This window comes from Aspergillus chevalieri, chromosome 7 (genome assembly GCF_016861735.1).
Source record: "Aspergillus chevalieri M1 DNA, chromosome 7, nearly complete sequence".
NCBI lineage: Eukaryota > Fungi > Ascomycota > Eurotiomycetes > Eurotiales > Aspergillaceae > Aspergillus > Aspergillus chevalieri.
The window spans coordinates 2,092,524-2,113,175 of NC_057368.1; the positions used below are offsets into that span (position 1 = coordinate 2,092,524).

The 20,652-nt window shown below is 47.4% G+C and overlaps 4 protein-coding genes across 4 annotated transcripts; 3 read left to right on the plus strand and 1 right to left on the minus strand.

Annotated features, from left to right (window-relative positions):
• Positions 1-1,272: 1,272 nt before the first annotated feature.
• On the plus strand, positions 1,273-3,991 carry ACHE_70703S (uncharacterized protein; the record flags this gene model as incomplete). Its single annotated transcript, XM_043283065.1, has 7 exons — positions 1,273-1,698; positions 1,753-2,268; positions 2,319-2,692; positions 2,766-3,054; positions 3,116-3,277; positions 3,330-3,572; positions 3,626-3,991. The coding sequence occupies 7 exons, from the start codon at positions 1,273-1,275 to the stop codon at positions 3,989-3,991; spliced, it is 2,376 nt and encodes a 791-aa protein (XP_043140382.1).
• A 1,374-nt stretch (positions 3,992-5,365) lies between these two features.
• ACHE_70704S (uncharacterized protein) lies at positions 5,366-5,871 on the plus strand (the record flags this gene model as incomplete). The annotated part of the gene is made up of 2 exons (XM_043283066.1): positions 5,366-5,662; positions 5,776-5,871. 2 exons carry the CDS (start codon positions 5,366-5,368, stop codon positions 5,869-5,871), a joined length of 393 nt encoding a protein of 130 aa, XP_043140383.1.
• An 897-nt stretch (positions 5,872-6,768) lies between these two features.
• On the plus strand, positions 6,769-7,284 carry ACHE_70705S (uncharacterized protein; the record flags this gene model as incomplete). The annotated part of the gene is made up of 1 exon (XM_043283067.1): positions 6,769-7,284. One exon carries the CDS (start codon positions 6,769-6,771, stop codon positions 7,282-7,284), a length of 516 nt encoding a protein of 171 aa, XP_043140384.1.
• A 6,844-nt stretch (positions 7,285-14,128) lies between these two features.
• ACHE_70706A (uncharacterized protein) lies at positions 14,129-14,531 on the minus strand (the record flags this gene model as incomplete). The annotated part of the gene is made up of 2 exons (XM_043283068.1): positions 14,129-14,223; positions 14,321-14,531. The coding sequence occupies 2 exons, from the start codon at positions 14,529-14,531 to the stop codon at positions 14,129-14,131; spliced, it is 306 nt and encodes a 101-aa protein (XP_043140385.1).
• Positions 14,532-20,652: the final 6,121 nt, after the last annotated feature.

Consider the following 20,652-nt stretch of genomic DNA (forward strand, 5'->3'; position numbering starts at 1 on the left):
GGTATACAGTCACGTGATATGGTCGCTGATTATCATCCCGATCCCGGTTTTCCGTGCGACTATCCTAGTCCTTCCTGCGCCATTCTCTCATGAACTGATATCCAATGATTCTGTCTTGACCCCATACCATCACGTGAGGCTGATACGTTGGGTTCTGTAACACAGTAGCCAGTTCCCAGGCCAAATAGAGATGCTACCAGGTCCAGAGTAGAGTGTCACTCGGGGCGGGGCGGGGTGGGCTTTGGCAAGTAATGCCCCGCCCCAGTGGGCTTTGGGGCGGGGTGTGCCATGGCCCTGCCCGCCCCGAAACCCCGGCGGGTTGGGGCGGGTTTTGCCCCAAAACCCCAAGACTCTCCGTGCTATACCCAATCCGTCGATCGGATATCGCACTATTCCAACCATGGTTAGTTTGGGGCAGTTAACGGGGCGGGGTCCCCAGTCCGCCCCGAGTTTTCGGTATTTTTTGTATTTGAGACACGATCACTTGATAGTTTACGCAGCCATGTATAATTACAGCACATTTACCATGTCGACATACATCCTCATGCGAAGTTGTAAGTAGAATATCGTTGCAGCGGTCGCAATATACATAATTATCATGAAGGAATCCCTCTGGAATCATATAGACACTTATATCTATCCATAAAGTAATAGCAACTCCGAAGCATTACAAGCCTAAGAAGTTGTTCTGTTTGAATGCTGTACCCAAGAGTATATAGCTTGAGATATATATACATATATAGCGCTAATGCGATTTACATGTATACTCTGCGCAATAGCAATCTCACCACGGTGAAAGACATCATTATACAATGCAATATCAATATATGTCTAGAATTTTTTTAAACAAAGGAACTAATACGGGAGGAATGTGAGATGGTCACAGCCTCACAGGTTCTACATAGCATTCCGGTTACAACTTCTCTTCTATGAGTGTCCTCCGGTCGCAACCACAGAGTACATTGCCTCCGGGCATTATATAATCTAAATCCGCCAATTATATTCTAGATCACCACAAAGAATATAAAACCTACGGAGTGTCTTTCAGTGAAGCAAGAGAAAATAAAACTTGTAAAACTGGCTTTTTATTTCATTCCTCTGGTTAGTGAATACAAAAGAGGCGTGGGCATAAATATCACTCCGCGAAATTCTCGCCATGCTAAGAAACCATCTTCCTTTCTTTAATCAGGTTTTTCAGAAATCGGCTGTTTTATGAAAAGTTAGTAAACACCGCTGAGACCTGTTCTCCCCACGGTTAGTTTGCTCGCCGCCATGGCGCCGCCAAAGAAACAATCAAAAACCCTGGCCAGCACGAGCAAAGCCAGGAAAGGTGCTGAGGATGTTGACCCTGCTCCTGAGGCTCCTCAGGCTAACGAGCAATCTGAAAATGGTGGACCACTCCAGAAGCTCATCCATGACGATCGAATAGTCACCCAGCTTGACAGTGCATACCTTGGGAGTGTTGTGGTGGATATTCGTGCTCTCTCACATAATGAACGTAACCGAGCCATTGATGAACGTTTCATTGAGAAGCTTTCTGAGGCGTTCAAGTGTGGTGTTCGGCGTTTTGCACAGGAGGACCGCTTAAAAGTGACGACTACAAGCAAGATGTTGGAGACAGTTTTGGCAGATCATGTTACAGAAACGACTACGCTCATGGACCTCCACAAATCCCTTACCAGAAAAACTAGTGATCCTGTACGTTAACATTCTAACCATGGTGACTACATTGCTAACCGGTAACTACATCAGAATGAATTGATTCACATTCAAGTTTTGCCAGAAGGTACCACGTTTGAACTGCGAAATGGACAGCATCGGGTTTCAGCTATGCTCAAGATCCTTCAAGAGGCCATTGAACGCGCTGATGCTGGGGAAGACATCACACGACCTGAAGCCCATGACTATCTGTGGGCCATCGACCTTTATGATGATGACAAGATGACAGAGGATACCCTTGCTGCCCTGATGGCCAATCGTGAAGTCATGCACCATTCAAACAGTGATGGCTACAATGCAGTCCAGATACTCGGTCGGCTGGAGAGTGTGCCAGAGAAAGAGCGAGGAGAAATTGTCAGAGGCTCAACTTTCTCTGACTGGGTGCAGACACTCTTTGGTCTGAATCTCACACACACTGCCCGGATGGGCTCTGTGATCAGCCATGAAGGCTTTCAGCCGTATGTTTTTCGATATGGAATGACACGATATGGAGAACGTCGCTTTACCTGGACCCTCGGAGGAAAAATGGTTTCATCAAAACTTGATTTTGTACGTTGATTTCCACATCAAAGGTTGAAGATGGTACTAACCACAGTCAGATCTGGTTTCGAGAGTTTGATAAATTTCTCGAGTTCACCACAAAGATCTTCGGGCATACCGCGCACCTCGTTCGATGTGAGGACTGGGAGTTAATCCTCAGTGTTGAGGCTGGTCGGCCAGACTACCCTCTTCGGCTCCTGTTTTATCCACGCCGTGAGGACTATTGGTTGAATAACAAAAAGCGCAAGAATCCTTGGCCTTTGCCTCCAAATTATCGGAATGAGCAACTCCCGCGACTCTCAAGCCCCTACCAAACCAATGACTATCGCTTCGACTGGCGTCGCCCAGGGTTTCTCAAGGATCTCAGTGAAGAAGATTACCACTTCATCTTTTCACGCCTAATGGAGAATCGAAATCTCCCATGTCCATGCTGGTAAGCTACAGTTCCCTGACTCCATAATCTCCCCACGGTTAGTAGCTTTTTGAATCATTAACTTTCTGACTAGGAATGATTGGTGCAACCTGGAAAAAGCAGTTGACAAGGTCAAACGGATTCTTCGCCACATAGCTATATGGATTGACCCAGACTGGACATACCCTGCAGCAGCCTCGCATGATCTGAAGGACTTCCAATGGGACTTGGAGATCCAAGACCTTCTTTTCGGAGACAAGAATTTTGATCGTCCATTTTCTCTGGATGCTGACCGTCTTCGGTTAGCTCGTAATTTCATCGATGAGCTTGTGAGACAGGTCCAAACTGACGGCTTCTGGAAGGACCCAAAACTCAATGACCTAGTAGGTTGACCAGACAGTTCACTAGTATTGAACATGAAGTTGCTAATAAAACTGATTCTAGCTCAAACCACCCCCTGATACCCTTGCAAGTGCGTCGCACTCAGCTGCATATTTTGAGCGTTTCCTCCACCCGAATTGGGCTGCAATTATACAGCATGTTGTCAAGTCTGCCGGCCCGGTTCTGACCAATGCGATGAGCGCGTATAATGATCTGGGTTTTTTAGTAGGTCCCCTCACTCCACTTTTCTTACCGTGGTGAGATTAACATATTTTAGATCTCCAATCAGATGCCATACTCACCGTGGGGCCCGGTGATTGGCCGCACGCTTAAACAGAATCAAGCAGTTTGCCGAACTCCCTCAATGCTCAACAAAAATGAGGAGGAAGACTTGGTCCAGCAAGGTGAAATTTTTGGTGCCCTCTGGCACTACCGATCCCTCAAAAGCAAGATGCTGGAAACGATCAGTTGGGGGCTTAAGGGCGGGAAGAAGCGACCAGAGAATCTGATTGGATGTGAGGTAAGTGCTCCTCGCACTTTTAACCATGGTTAGAAACTCATTAGTTTCATTAGGCGGAATATGAGGCGGCTGTGGTTGTTCTCAAGGACCAGGCACAAGTGCTTGAACGGTACGGCTATACACACGCAATCGATAATTTTTCCGAAGATTTGAGTGCATTTTCTTTGGATCGTTCAGAACCGGCCGCGATCACTATCAAGGAGACTCCTGGCTTCCTAAAATGTCGGCCGAAGATGTTCACAAGCCAAGCAGAGGAGATCCAAGCAAAGATCAAGGAGCACAACCGATCTATTCAGAAGAATAGTGTGATCAGACAGTCAGAGACCCAGAAGCGCAAGCGAAATGAGACAGAGGATGTAGAACCAGGAGAGGGTGTGGAACCGGAAGAGAACACAGAGGCAACTGACAACGAAAATTAAAATTCAAACCATGGTTAAAGTGTTTTTCTCAATTACAGAAAAGTTTGGGGTGTGTTGGGCGCTGAATTTGAAATTCTGCTCTGGATTATTAGATTTTTCTCTTCCTTCTCATCATGTTTATATGAATGCTATGTACAATGGATTCTCCAGCAAATACTCCTTACACTTCTCATTCCTCACCTGCGCCAGCACCACAATCATCATTCAGTGATATACTTCCCAATCTTGACTTAGAGTCCTCTCCTTTTCCAGAGAGCCAGCGAAGTTTGCCAATTGATCCCTTTCCGAATACATCTTTACCATATTCCTCTGTCAACCGGAAAAACAACCCAATCGGCGACTTTGACCTGGATATCATTTCAAGCAGACATGGAACAAACACATGTGTCAAATATCCAGAACGCAAGAACCTCACCACTGAATCTGAGTTCATTCAAAAACGAGATGAGTTTATGCGTTGGTGGAGGACAACTATATCAGCTGGAAAGTTTGAGAAGAAGGGTAAAGACATGCGATGGGGAGGATCCAAACATTCTCAAGGTTGGCAGCATTTCATAGAAGTCGCACGTCTTGATGATGGCACTCCACATGCTCGCTGTATTCACTGTGAGACCTTTATTGATCATCCAGGTAGAGGCAATGGGACCAAAACAATGATCAGACATCCAAATACCAGGCAATGCACTTATCAGCATCCTCAAAAATGTCATGCTTCCATTCGAGACTTTCTTGGAAAAGGACCAGTAAGTGCAAGGTCTACTCCAATATGCTGTTATGCAAAACAAGTATACTAACTCAGGAATTCTTTCTATCTCCCAGATAAACACGCCAGACAAGACTTATTCTCGTGAGGCATTTCAGGAACAGGTAGTTCATTGCATTGTTGGTAACCGTCTCCCATTCCGACTCATTGAAAATGTACAATTTCGACGTCTTCTAAATCTTGCGGCTGGTCCGAACAAAAAGCTGCATTTTCCCAATCGAAATGGTGTGAAAGATCTGCTAATGCAGCTTGCTCATACTTCTCGACGGAATACCATGGAAACCCTTCCTTCTGACAGTAAAATTTCCATTGCCCTTGATTGCTGGACAAGTCCAGATCAGAAACCATTCATGGCAGTTATTGGGTATTTCATCTCAGCGGATTTCCGGTTTTGCGAGGCCCTTCTTGGTTTTTCTCCATTGGAAGGATCTCATTCTGGGGATCGTCTTGGATCTGTGCTCTTGAAAATATTGGGAAAGCATGATCTGTCTCATCGCCTCCTTGGCATTACAACGGACAATGTACGTCATAATATACACATCCTCTCACCATGGTTAGAACATAAGAAATTGAGATCATACTGACTATTACAGGCTGGAAACAATGGGACAATGTTTGTCTACATCACAGATTCCCTTGCCCAGACTTTAGATCCAGATGTTGCTCATGGCTTGCAAGACGCTTTGAACACACATGACTTCTTTGAGCATGCCATGGACAGTGGCCTACAAGCCATTCTTAGCACTCCACACCATCTTCCATGTCTTACACATGTCATACAACTTGCTGTCAATGCCTTTTTGCGTGAGCTAAAGATCGATGCCAAAAATGATGATGTTGTTGGCATCCGCTGGAATGATGATGATAAAAACCTGAGAGAAAAAGGATTGACTCGTACTCTCGAAAAAGTAAGGCTTTGATTCTATTTCCCCTTTTCTTTTCTTTTCTTTTCTTTTTTCTTTTTTCTTTTTTTTTCTTTGTTACTTGTTCTCGGCTAATGCTAGATAGGTCCGGAAACTAGTGCGATATGTTAATGCCAGCCCTCAACGTCGGGAAAGCTTTCGACGATATCAGCGAATGGATTCACACAATACTAAAACACTTGGTCTTCTTCTAGATTGCAAAACTCGCTGGAATTCCACCTTTCTTATGCTTGAACGGGCTTATAAGTTGAGGGAGCCAATTCGAAGGTTTATCACCACAACGGATGACCATGCTATCTTCCCTCTGAGTCTTGCAGAACATGAATGGCGACATGTGGAGTACCTACTTCAGCTGCTTCGAGAGTTCTACTACTTTACAAACAGCCTGTCTAAGCACCATGGAGTTACAGTTCATAAGGCATGTGCCAATTTTCACCACGGTTAGATCCTTGCTAATATTTATACAAGGTGTATATGATCTACAACAGTCTCTTCAATCACATCGAGGATAATCAGCATCACCTTGAAAACAAACAGCGACCGTGGAAAAGGCAGCTTTATCAGGGTTTGTCAATGGCGCACAGAAAACTTTCAGAATATTATGGAAAGACATATGAATTTCAGGGCGTCATTTATGCAATCGGCACTGTCCTTGATCCATGCCAAAAGCTTTCTGTTTTCCAAGGAGCAAGTTGGGAAGAAAATGGTGGCTCAGGAATGCTTTGGTCGGTTAAATATGAGAATGTACTAAAAAAAGTCTTTTCTTATTACCGAAACAGATATCCATTGATCAACGAAGCGACTGCATCCTCCACCAATCTGAATGTAATTGATCAAGCTCTTCACCGGTACAAGCGTCGCCGATACAACCAACAGTCTGACTCAAACGAACAATCACAGAGTCATCAATACACTGAACTGCAAAGATACCTGGATGATGAGCGTTAGTCTTCTTTTGTTACTTCTGCATTTATGACCTTTTCAATTGTTCTAACCATGGTGACTTTCAAGCAACTTTACCACTGGGTTCAGTCCCTGATGTCCTTGACTGGTGGCGTGATAATGCACCCCGTTTCCCAATCCTTTCTCGAATGGCCCGTGATTTCCTTGCAGTTCCAGCGAGTGGTGTTGGTGTCGAGAATCTGTTCAGTACTGCTCGGGATGTTTGCCACTATCGGCGTAACCGCCTCGCACCCGAAACAATTGAAGCAATTATGATCCAAATGTCTGCTGACCGCTTTGAACTGAAACGGGAATACATATCTGTTGAAGATGGTGACAATGATGAGCAGAACGATGTGGGATATGTGGATTTCAATGTTGAATTGGATGTCAACTATATCAGTGATGAAGAGGATCTAGGTGGATTTGAGGATGATGATAGAGATCGCTGGGCTGATGACGATGAGGAAGATGGACTCAGACTACCTCCACTGCAGTCTTACCAGCGACCGTCTGCCATCCATTCACCATCCATGAACGCAGAAGCTCATTCTACGACAAGCCAGTCGGAGGTTATAAACCCACATCCTCAATCTGCAACAACCCGGCCACGTCGTGTTATCCATGAACCTGGATATTTTCAGCGCCTTGAGAACGGTAAATAGCTGGTAGTCTTTGTGAGACTGAGTCGATGTACTATCCATATTGATCTTGGAAGTGCACGGGCTTTCTCATTCCTGCAGAGGTTGTAAGGGTTCCCCTTTATCATTGATGCTGGAAGATGTATGGAGTATCAGGTTTCAAGAATCAAGATAGTGTTAAAAAATTCCAACTCGTTTTCACTATGGTTAAAAATTATCATGACAATTAAAATGCGGGATGTAGCATGATCCTTTGTAATATAATAGCATAAGTTCATAACTTTGAGCTGACAAAGCCTCTCAGTCAAACACTCGGTTTCTTCAAAGTAATCGTTACACAGTATAGATACCATACAGTAATATATGTTTGGCTTCGTAATGGGGCCTAACGGGGCCTTGGGGCGCCCCAAACCCCGCTGCCCCAGTTCAGCCCGCCCCAACGGGGCACCCAAAAAATTAGCGGGGCGGGGACCTCTGCCCCAAACCCAGAGCGGGGTGAGCACCTCTGCCCCGAAGCCCGCCCCGGCGGGGTTTGGGGCGGGTTCGGGGCGGGGTCACGGGGCCATCTGTGACACTCTAGTCCAGAGGCCCTAGTAGCAGCGCAATCTCTCCCTCCAGAGCTAGCAATCTGGTCAGATGGATCAAGATTAGAGAATGGCAAAAGTGGGGCAGGGATTGCTTGGCAAGAGCCAGGAGGAACATGGAAGACCTGGGGGTTCCCATTAGGCAAGGGATATGAGGTCTTTGATGCAGAGCTTCTGGGAGTTGTGTGAGCACTCCAGTTAGCAGAGAAAGTGGGGGATCAAAGACCAGTCACTATCCTGTTGGACTCCCAAGCAGCCATTGCAAGGATGCGACACACCCAGCCAGGGCCAGGTCAAGCATTAGTGATCCAAGCACATGCTATAGCCAAGAGACTACATGCCCAAGGTTGCCAAACCACTATCCAATGGGTGCCAGGACATGTGTGACAGCTCACATATGATAGCTCACATGGTGGTTCAACACTACAGCAATGGATGATACATCACAAACACCATCCAGTCATGTCACCAACAATCCTCTTAAAACCTCTTCATGACCTAGATAGATTTCCTCTTCTTCTTTCTTCTCCAGATTCGATATTCTCATCGATGGCTACAATAGTTTAGATAGGAATTCAGTTCATTATTATCTACTATTCCGAGCCTGTGACAACATGCAGGAATAGAAGGGAATGAGAGAGCTGACCAGGCAGCAAAACAGGCAGCCAGTAAGCCACCAGGAAGAGGCCCAAGAGAGATATCCCTGGCCTTCACCTGTAGAGCCTGAACAGAAGCCATTATAGCACAAAGGCAGAGATGGCTCAGCAAAGAACTTGGACAGCGATCCCAACAAGGTCAATGAACATACAGGCCACAGAGGAACTGGCGGCTCAACCCAGCAGCTGCAATAGCTCCCAAACACCTAGCAAGCCGTTATTTTCAACTGAAGTCAGGACATGCAGCCATTGGAGCATACCTACATCGGATCCAGGTCCGGGAGGATGCAACCTGTGAGGGATGCGGTATATCAAGGGAGACAATACACCATCTTCTCTTTGAATGTCAGGAATGGTGACACCAACAAAACAGGCTCTACAAGGACCTGGAGACAGACAGAGTTATGAGGCCCACTACGGCAGAAGAATACCCACAAGGACGACTCCTAGGAGAGCCCAAAGCTACAAGGGCATTGCTACAACTCCTAGCCAGCGCCAGCATAGCTCTACCCTGGGCGCACCTACAGCAGACGGCAGAAAGGGCCCGAAGAGATGACAAATGGGGACTGGAAGCACTGGAAGAAGCAGTTAGAACAGGAGAGGGGTAGCAGGGAGGGTAGCCCAAGGCTGAGAGTCAGCCTAGGCCACACCCATCTTGCTCCAAAACACAAGGAGAGCACTCCGCTCGAAAGCCCTGCGCATACAGGCGGTCTGGGGCGAGGAAAAGGATTGGAAAGCTTATAAGAAGAGGGCACTGCCTTAGGAACTCATAGGGACAAGAGACTGTAGAATAGCTGCTAGCCTCAAGTCCATGAATCATGGTCTGTCATAGCTCTAGGGCTCGGTATGGACAATAAACTTGATTAAATAATAATAAAGTGTTCAGGTTGATCAAGTCAGTCAGAATGATCGCTACAACTATCTGACCAACCTCAACGGTTGTCCGCATTGCGATAAGCTGTGCCGAGAGGGTACATTTCTGTTTACCATGACATCTGCGTCTTTTAACAAGGCAATACCTAAGGGCACATGGACATAGTGGAGTACATTGAAGATATATAGTTTCCTATGGCCACATGGAAATTCGTTTTTGAACATAGCGTGACAGGTAAAAGATTGACAAATAACAGAGCCTGCAACCAAATTGCCATCCCATGAAGAAATAATCATGGCTAAAGGATCTTCGACGCCAGATTTTCTGCAATATGTGAGCAGGAGTGAAAGTATTGTTAAGAGGGGAAGTCCCTACGCAGAGACCGGTCGTGCCTATGTCGGACTAAAGTCATCAGGGGGTGGGATTTGTGCCATTGAAATGCGCAATGGAGTCCCTGTCTCATTTATCAGTCATTGTACTATAAAGGAGGAAGATCATGGGGTAAAGCACCTGAGGCAAGTAACTCATACGAATTTGTTGGGCCTAAAGGAAGTTTACCTGAAAGATGGCATCGCCTTCTTCCTTTACAACGCATGGGGCATCACACTAGAGGAACTCCAGCAGCTATCCCATGTGTTCCGACTCGGTGAAGTGGAAGTTGCAACAATTTGCAAAGGGGTATACCTCCTGAGCTGAATCTGTAGGAGGGGTGAGTTGTAAACAGGCTAACTGCAAGCAGATACTTCAAGGCTTGGAGTATATCCATAATGACCTAGAAGTCTGCCACGGAGACTTGTCCTGTTCCACTGTCTTGATCAATGACGGAGGTGATGTAAAAATTGGTCAGTATTCTATAAAACATCCTACCTATTAGTTAATTATAAGGCGGTGTTGACAAACTCTTCCAGCCGGCATTGGTGAAAGCATGATTCGAAAATCCTCACTTCAGGCGAGGTTTCAAGATATTAGGGCAGTTTGTAATATTGCTCGCACTCTTCTGGGCCATGATAATATGACTGGGGTACGGGGCACGTTGGGTCTTCTTGCCGTAGACTTTATTGCCGCACCACCGGACGTGACAGCGAAGGATCTCCTTCAGGTATATCCAGGAACAAGCAAAACATTAATGTTATTGCTGACAGTAACATTTTTAGCACTCATTTATTCAGATTGCTGTACCACACTGTGTACGCCCTGTTAATATTCTTTGTACTATTGCTGGGAAAGGTGATTTTTGAAGAAAGTCTGCATTGCGTCGGCAGCCAGAACTTAGTTAATGTGGATAAAGCAGTGCAGAAACTTTGCTTCTTGTCTCCATCCAATTTCTCTGGTTCCTGAGTTGCGTCATTTTATAGCACTTATACTTAGAGATCAATGCCAAATGTTCTAATGCTACCATTGAATCTGTGGCTTTATGGACTACAATTGGGGCAAACACCGGTACATCAAAGTAAAAACAAGGGACTACCACCTCGGCAACTGCGCAGAGAGCCAGATTAGATGTGTCAACATTGTCCTTGACTAGTTGATTGACTATCAGATACAGCCAGGAAATCACTTTCAGACCCTGTGAACATCGAGGTTGGCCACCCTCTCAAAGTTGATGGGAAAAAAAGACCAATAGAGTATGTGGCAAGCCTGTACGGTGACGACTGATATCGTCTCCCATATTGTGTACATATGGAGTTTTTCTTGAACCCTAGATCTCTAGATCTCAGATCGCGAAGACATACTATCCGTATATGGTTACTTCAGTATCGCAAATCTGTTTAGTCGTCGAACGGTATAATACGGAACAAACAAGGGCCTGAATAAGCTACATGTGCCTGTATTATGAAAGTTTTAATATCTTCCCCGCCCATCATGACGTTGTCTCAATTCACGGTATCCTTAACATACCAATCCACCTCGAAATGGCACGAAACCAAGAGTCCTGGCAGTATGAAATCATTGGCCATATAACACGCAGCAAAATATTTTGCACATCACAAATGGCCAAGGTTGCGAGATGCAGTGAGTAATTTATCACTAATATACACAAGAACATGAGGCTGTTCCGCAGTGCCAGATACCCCCTATTTCTGCTGGCTGGCCATCAAGCATCACCCCTCCAATGCTTGAAGCACTTTGTGATTACCTAATTGGATAACCGGGCCTTTACATTGAAGAGATGGCTATCTTCCTATGTGACGAGTTTGAAATACTGTCATAATCATCCAGTATTAAATGTGCCCTTTCCTAGCAAGGTGGATGGAGAGAGATCCCAGCAGAAAGCAACAAAGCAAAGCCCTCAACAGCAAGATTTCTATCAACATAAGCTATCTGAGTTTCATTCATATCAATTAGTTTTTGTCGACAAATCCGGCGGTGACAAGCGAGCTGAATATAGATGGACTGGATGATCTCCACTTGACGTCACGCCAGTTCAAGTCTAACTCATCATCTAGACCAGCGGTGCCAGATACTGCCAGCATATGCGCAAAATGGTGTTATCTTGTCTCGCATTATCAAGGCTCGACTGATGCTATGTTTTTAAATCCTTCATCCAGCAGCTTCTCCAGCACCGTGGGAGATGGCCAGAGCCCAAATCCGTCTTAATCATGGATAATGCGTCTTTTCATCACTCAGACTGAGTCAAGCAGCTGTGCACTGATGTGTAGGAGTTAAGCTTTTGTATTTGCCACCCTACTCGCCGCACTTCAACCCTATTGAGGAGTTATTTTGCTGGGTTACATCAAGAAAGCTTAATCAGAATATGAGGGAAATCCTGATCAGTTGTTTCATTCTTTCCTTCGGCGGTGCGTTGATAATGATGGAAAGAGGAGAGCGGAAGGCCACTTTCAACATGCAGACATAACATTAAAGGAGATTTGAATAGGTTTTGCATTTGGCCATGACTAGTGACGGTGTTTTCCAGGCTAGACGTATTGATTATGGATTTTCCCACTCTTTCTTTCTTTGGGTTCACGAAGGAACTCTATCCAAAAGTATCTTTCTCGGTCGAATCTTGCGTCATTTCAGATCATCCAGAGAATTGGAGGCTTAAAATAAGAGGAAACCCCAGCCCCATTCTTCAACCTTTCATTTTCATATCCCTTTTCCCGCTTCCATTATTCGATTTCTGTCAAAGCATCTTACTTGAACCAAGCCATGGAAGATCGCGCCCAACTCGAAATAGAACTGGAAAGCCTTCTTGATTACCACTTTAGTGACCATAATCTGTTAGAAGAGCTCTTACAAGCAGCTGGATCTTCTGTTTCTGATCCTGCGGTTCATGGAGATCGACATGGTAACAAGCGTCTTGCTCTCCTCGGCGACTCAGTCTTATCAACGGTCCTTCTAGAGCAGTGGTATGAAAGTGGCCAAAGCACCGGGAAGTCATCGTCAAACAACCTGGTCCCCGGGATTGAGACTAACTCCCAATAGAGGATGGTAACCGCCTATTAAAAACACATGCAAGCAATAATGTGTTGAGCTCTAGAGCAGAAGAATTGAAGTTGGATAGGTACATTATAAAAAACCCCGTTCATCATGGCAGTGTTCCAGAAGGTACTCTTTCTTCTATGGTTGAAGCGATCCTCGGCGCTGTTTGGATTGATTCAAAGAGAAATCCAGACGAAGTCTTGCATGTCATGAAGGAAATGAAATTGTACTAGTTAACAATTCAGACCTCTTTTAGCGATTCCATTGGTTGAGCCATATATCCACTATATCCTGGGATCCGACATCATCACATTCGATCCTTCAAAATCTATTTTCATTACAAGTTGCAATGGCTTTCAAGCCGTCACGTAAAGGCCTTAGATCCCGCCATTTGGTTGGTATCAAGCCCAAATAGATCCCTAATCGACCAAATCTTGGTTTATCTCTGGCCCTGGTTAGCCCGAAGACCATGTCTTCTTGTCTGCCAGACCGCTTTTGAAGCGACTCTATTACAGAATAATCAGGTCATATTGTTGGATATTGACTCGCGTAGTTAAACGTCCACCGCTGAGATTTAAAAGAAACAAGAGTGCTTGCCAGAACTTTAGATGATTACATGAGCAACCAACAGAAATTGTTGCCAATTAAACATCAGGCAATGTAAAGAATAACTCCATCCAATAGGCTCAAAATGGAATGGATAGTGGAAATGTTCAGGAACCCAAGACCCGGAATGGTAAATCCAAGTCTCATGTTTTAAGGCGATGGGCATCCTGAGCATGCCGTCGCAGGTGCATCTCATGCAATCTGGGAGTGATGATGGATTGCTAGTAGCTAACTAGGTGTAGAATACATAAACAACGGATGAAAATTGTAACAAAGGAAGAGGGCTAGTTACTGGTGTTAAGCCAAACAAGTGTTGTATGTCTTGAGGTGTATACGCCTCCAAATATTGAACGGGATCATTACATCATTGTCCAAGTGCATAGTTGTTTAGTATTTAACTTTTGTTGCAATAACTATATTACACCTAGTCCCATCTTGGTAGATGCAACGTTAGTCATTCGCCTAACTGAAGAGCAAAATTCCTTATGCCCCCGACGTAGATAGCCTAGACAGATAAAAAGACCTTAATATAATGCTTCATTGCTATTGTCCCCGCATAGCCTCTTTAGGTGTATTGCTATACATTGTCCCACCAGCATCAACAACTTTCACCCCCACTACATGTGTATCCCAACAGGGTGGACCAACAACAGTTACCATTCAATCGCCATCAACGATGGAGTACAGACAAGAGCCTGGGAGCGAATCTAAAAATCGATCAACCATTAATCCGAGTAGTGTTCTTCAGCGTACTCTTCATCCTTCTCGTCGGAGCTGGATGAACCATCCTCTTCTGGAGGAGCCCCCTCGTCGTCCTCACCTGTTTCCTTCGTTAGCGCATACCACATACACCTATAGCTTCCCCAAACAGCCCTAAACAGGCAGGTTAAGCGACATCATGACAAGTATGAACATACCCAACTCATGCGCCGCAACAGCACCCACAACACCACCAACAGCCAATCCAGCCGCCCCCATTGCTAACATCTTCTTCTTGTCGCTCTTCTCTTTCCCATGTGGGTCTTCATAACCTTCATACCCTGATGGCGGTCCGGGCGGTGGCACTTCTCGTGATGCATATTCCGAGTCACCGGTTGGATACTCCCACTGTGAGTGGTTGGTGGCCATCTCAACGAAGAAGGCGCGCCGCACTCTGGGTTCCCACTCTTGGGCCCAACCGTAGGGCAGTGGTGGTGGGGGGAACCGAGGGGGTTGGGCGGACGGCTGAGGGATGGAGTAGGAGGGGCGTTCGCCGTATCCTCCCTCGTAGGGAGGCCCTTCATCGTAAGGCGGACATCCCCGTATCCTCTATCGTGTGGCCCTTCATAGGGCGGTCGTTCGTAATGTGGACGTACCCCATAGGAGGACATCTCTCTTTTTCTTCCTTTTCCTATGTGTGACTTAGAGAGGCTGAGAAAACGAACAGAAAAAAAAAAAAAAAAACACGACGCAACAGGGAAGAGGGTTTGCAGGACAGATCAGAGGGCAAAGGAAAGGAAGAGCAACGACCACAGCAACTACCTTGTTTATATATTCGGCCCAGTTATGGAGGGATGGAGAAACATTTCAAATTCTGTATGAGAGTACACACATTAATCAGCATCATATATGTTAGTCCATTATTTATTTATTTAATCAAGTTTATTGTCCATACCGAGCCCTAGAGCTATGACAGACCATGATTCATGGACTTGAGGCTAGCAGCTATTCTACAGTCTCTTGTCCCTATGAGTTCCTAAGGCAGTGCCCTCTTCTTATAAGCTTTCCAATCCTTTTCCTCGCCCCAGACCGCCTGTATGCGCAGGGCTTTCGAGCGGAGTGCTCTCCTTGTGTTTTGGAGCAAGATGGGTGTGGCCTAGGCTGACTCTCAGCCTTGGGCTACCCTCCCTGCTACCCCTCTCCTGTTCTAACTGCTTCTTCCAGTGCTTCCAGTCCCCATTTGTCATCTCTTCGGGCCCTTTCTGCCGTCTGCTGTAGGTGCGCCCAGGGTAGAGCTATGCTGGCGCTGGCTAGGAGTTGTAGCAATGCCCTTGTAGCTTTGGGCTCTCCTAGGAGTCGTCCTTGTGGGTATTCTTCTGCCGTAGTGGGCCTCATAACTCTGTCTGTCTCCAGGTCCTTGTAGAGCCTGTTTTGTTGGTGTCACCATTCCTGACATTCAAAGAGAAGATGGTGTATTGTCTCCCTTGATATACCGCATCCCTCACAGGTTGCATCCTCCCGGACCTGGATCCGATGTAGGTATGCTCCAATGGCTGCATGTCCTGACTTCAGTTGAAAATAACGGCTTGCTAGGTGTTTGGGAGCTATTGCAGCTGCTGGGTTGAGCCGCCAGTTCCTCTGTGGCCTGTATGTTCATTGACCTTGTTGGGATCGCTGTCCAAGTTCTTTGCTGAGCCATCTCTGCCTTTGTGCTATAATGGCTTCTGTTCAGGCTCTATAGGTGAAGGCCAGGGATATCTCTCTTGGGCCTCTTCCTGGTGGCTTACTGGCTGCCTGTTTTGCTGCCTGGTCAGCTCTCTCATTCCCTTCTATTCCTGCATGTCCCGGCACCCATTGGATAGTGGTTTGGCAACCTCGGGCATGTAGTCTCTTGGCTATAGCATGTGCTTGGATCACTAATGCTTGACCTGGCCCTGGCTGGGTGTGTTGCATCCTTGCAATGGCTGCTTGGGAGTCCAACAGGATAGTGACTGGTCTTTGATCCCCCACTTTCTCTGCTAACTGGAGTGCTCGCACAACTCCCAGAAGCTCTGCATCAAAGACCTCATATCCCTTGCCTAATGGGAACCCCCGGGTCTTCCATGTTCCTCCCGGTTCTCGCCAAGCAATCCCTGCCCCACTTTTGCCATTCTCTAATCTTGATCCATCTGACCAGATTGCTAGCTCTGGAGGGAGAGATTGCGCTGCTACTAGGGCCTCTGGACCTGGTAGCATCTCTATTTGGCCTGGGAACTGGCTACTGGTTGTCTGTGTTGTGCTCTCAAAGCCCCCAGATGGGTTCACTGGTAGAATATTGGCTAGTTGTCAAGCAAGGTGTTGTCCCAGGGACCATCAGCCTCGGTTGCTTCTCTCAGCCCATTGTCGGTTCCCTGGGGTCTGTTCCCCAGGTTGGGTGTGCTGATCCCCTTCCCAGAAGCTCACTGGGAGGATCTCCTTAGCTGGGTGGTTCTCCAGTAAGCTGAGCAGCCGGGTAGTGTATTTCAATTGTCGGGCCTCCAGTAGGGCCTCTGCTGGTGCCAGGCCTGCTTCACAAACCAGTGGCCCTACAGGAGTGGATTTCAACATGCTGGTGATTGCACGGGCCTGTCAGTTGATCATGAGCTGTATACCTGTTACAGAACTCACTGTATCAGCCTCACGTGATGATACAGAGTTAAGACAGGCTCATTGGATAACAGCTCATGGAGAATATGCAAGAAGGAACAGGGATCAAATTGATATTCGGCGTGTTGGCACCTGATGATCACGTGTTTCACGTGATATGCAAGGAGTATACTAATATACAAGACGGATGTTATACCATCAGCCTGGTCCACACTCAACCATCGGTCACTTCCTCAGACGAGTAATGCCGCCTGTCACCAGGCACTCGGCCAGAGGCCACGCCTCAGGCGGTCCCCGCTACGGGGATAGCCCCCGGGAACAAGGCTTAGCCGCGCTAGTGAAAGCCCGCGAACACCGAAAACTCGAAAAGCCAGATAACCAGATGGAGGGAGGCACAGGCGAGCCAAATGCCTCGCCTCCACCCCCAACACCTCTGTTCATGGACTATGAAATGGCAACCCAGATGTCATCAGCTACGCCGGAGCCACAATGCCCAAACAAACAACTCGACTTTGAGCTTGGAAAAACCGCCAGCATCGCCCTACAAGCCCGGGCCAAAAAAGAAAAAGAGGAAGACAAGGAGATACTGGAGTTCCTCAACCTACTGGACAAGAAGCTCTCCTCTATGAAACAGAAAAGCCTCCCCAGGGCCTCCTCTTTTGGCAAGGCCCTCCAGACCTTCGTGCACAACTACTTCACCCAACCCGGTGCCAATGCAAATAACCAAGGCCACACAGCCAACCCAGCCCCAGCTACGCCCCCCAAAACATATGCAGACGCTATCCCCGCGCCCAAACTGAACAACACTACTGAAAAAAAACCTGTGGTCTCAGCCCCTAAGCCAGCAAGACCTCTTCGCCTTTTCCTTCGACTCCCAACAGACCACCCTGCCCGACATGCCAGCCCGCATGCGACTCTACAAAAGCTTCGCAGTAGCCTAGATCCAGCAGTCACTGACGCTATCAAGGAAATACAACATGTTCCCACAGGGCTCGCTATTGGGCCTAAAGATGTCCAAAATGCAGAGATCCTACTTGTCAATAAGGATGATATACAACAGGTAATCCAAGGCTCTAATGCTGAGTTAGAACAGAGATGGGCAATCTTTGTCATCCCCGGTGCCATCAAACAATACATTGGCTATGATGGTTCTGTTGTCACTATATCAGAGCAAGCAGCAAAGGAAGAATTTAAGCTGCAGACAGGCACCATGCCCCTAAAGCTACACTGGTCCAGGAAGAGCCAAGAACATTCTCTCAATACAGACAACACAGCAACAATGGTCCTGGCAGTGCCAGAGACTTCTGCCCCCAGGATCCCACCTTGGGTCCATTTTTTCGGCAAGAACCTCCGCATTAGGCGCAAGATCATAACCCCCAAAGTCCAACAATGTGCCCGGTGCTGGGACTACCATAACCCCCGGACCTGCACCCGACGACCCAAATGCCGGCTATGTGGAGCTAAAGACCACACTGAAGAGGGTCACAAAGAAAGCACCCAACAATGTGCCAACTGCCTAAGACCTGCTCCTGCTGACCATGCACATTGCCCTGTACGGCCGAGTATCAAGCAGGGCATTTTGGTCCGGGTTCCCAAGACACAGGTAACAGCTATTCGACGAATTGAATCTGGTCGACAACAAGTTCTGCCACCCAAAACTACAGAGGACAGCAACCAGGATAAACAAACAGGCACTGATGCCTCCTCTGTGAACCCTGCTGTGGAAGCAGTTCCCAGTCCCACATCACCCCAATGAGATATGACAAATCTCTCCCACAACTGCAGATCCTCCAGGTCAACGTGGCCCGGAGCCCATCCCCACATGAAGCCGCTCTGCAACTCGCTTTTGAACAAGGCTACCACATTGTTCTCATCCAAGAGCCTTGGATCTCCACCTTCCGCGCACGACGCCTCTCTAAACACCACCCTGCCTTCAAGCTATTCACACCAATAGAAGACTGGACACACAAACCACGTACCCTTACATATACTCGCAAACATCCACAGCTTAAAGCAGAGCTTGTGCCATATGGCCCCCAACCCAGCCGGGACTTGACAGCAGTCCAGGTGGGTTCAGGAGACCAACAAGTGACACTAATGAATCTGTATAATGCTCCCCCTGGATCTGTGGATGCAGGGGAGGGGCTGAAGCACCTCCTAAGCCAGTCCCTCCCTACCAGGCCCTGTTTGGTTGCAGGGGATTTCAATCTCCACCACTCATCCTGGCAGACCAATACAATCAACTCAGCAGGAGCAGAGCATTTCCTGCAATGGGTAGATCATCAGGGGATGACCTTGATGCTCGAGCCAAACACCCCAACACATGATAACAACACCATTGACCTCACCTGGGCCAATAGGCCTCTGGTCTGCTTAGGAACACACACAGAGCCAGCACCAGGGTTCCCAGTCCTAGCAGACCACATAGCTCTGTCCACAACTGTCCATTGGCACCCTATCAACAACACAAAGCCTGTGCCGCCCCTCCGAATGGCCACCATGCAGGAAGACATCTTTCATTCAGTCATCCATAAGGAAGCAACAGCTTTGGGCAAACCGCCACCAGCACAGCTCGACCTCACACCTGAAGCTCTAGACCAGTACACCTCTGCAATCACACAAGTAATCACAAATGCCCTGGAAGCATCCACAAAAAGAGCCCATGCTCACCCATCAGGCCATAGATGGTGGAATGAGGACTGCCAGGATGCAACAGTGGCACTCCGAAGAGCCTCACGAGACCCAGATAGCCCCCCAACTGAATTAGAAATGGCACAACGAACCTTGCGCCGCACAGTACGCCAAGCAAAACGGCAATACTGGCGAACACAACTGGATAACTTCACTGACAGCCAGGATGTTTTCAGAGCAATCAAGTGGAATAGGACAGTGGGATCCTTCCCAATCCCACCTCTCAAGAATGGAGAAACAGTCCACACCACTCCTGATGCCAAAGCAGAGCTCCTGGTAAAAACCCTCCTCCAGAAGGCTGCCTGCGCAGATGACATCCCCTTTGACAATAGTGACAATCCGGAGGCAACCCTCCCCTTTCCAACCATCACATCTGGAGAAGCATACCAAGCTATCTTCCAAGCCAAGAGCAGCACACCTGGGCAAGACGAGATATCCAATGCAGTCCTGAAGAAGGCCTGGCCTGCTCTTGGCCCCCATATTTCAGCTCTGTACAAACATTGTGCTGCAACTGGATGGCACCCAACTCCCTTCCGACAAGCCCTGTTGATAGCCCTCCCCAAGCCAGGGAAGAAGGACTACAGTAGCCCACGCTCATACAGACTAATTGCTCTCCTCTCTACCTTGGGGAAAGGACTGGAACGCCTTATTGCCCGGAGATTAGCTTGGACAGCCATCAAACACAAGGTCCTCCACCCCCCAACAATTTGGGGCCCTCCCCTGCCGTTCAGCTACCGACCTGGCGGCAGCTTTGGTGCATGATATTGAAGAATCTTGGGCCCGGGGTCTCAGCGCCTCCATACTAACTCTGGATTTGAAAGGCGCATTTGATGCGGTCCTGTCAGGCAGGCTGAACCATCGACTCCGCAGACAAGGATGGCCTGCCACAGTGCTCCGCTGGGTGTCAAGCTTCACCCAAGACCGAACAGCAGCTATACAATTGGACGGGCATCAGAGCTCAACCTTTGCAGTCCCAGCAGGCTTGCCTCAGGGCTCCCCAGTCTCACCAATCCTGTTCATGCTGTACATTGAACCTGTCTTCAAGATAGGTCCAACAATCGCCCGCAGAGGTCGTTTTGGATATGCAGATGATATTTGCCAACTAGTTGTCAGCAAGTCCCTTGAAGAAAACACCACCAGGCTACAAAACATCACAACAGACCTGATAGCTTGGGGCCGTAGAGAAGGACTCACTTTTGACCTGGCTAAAACAGAGCTCCAGCATTTCACCAGA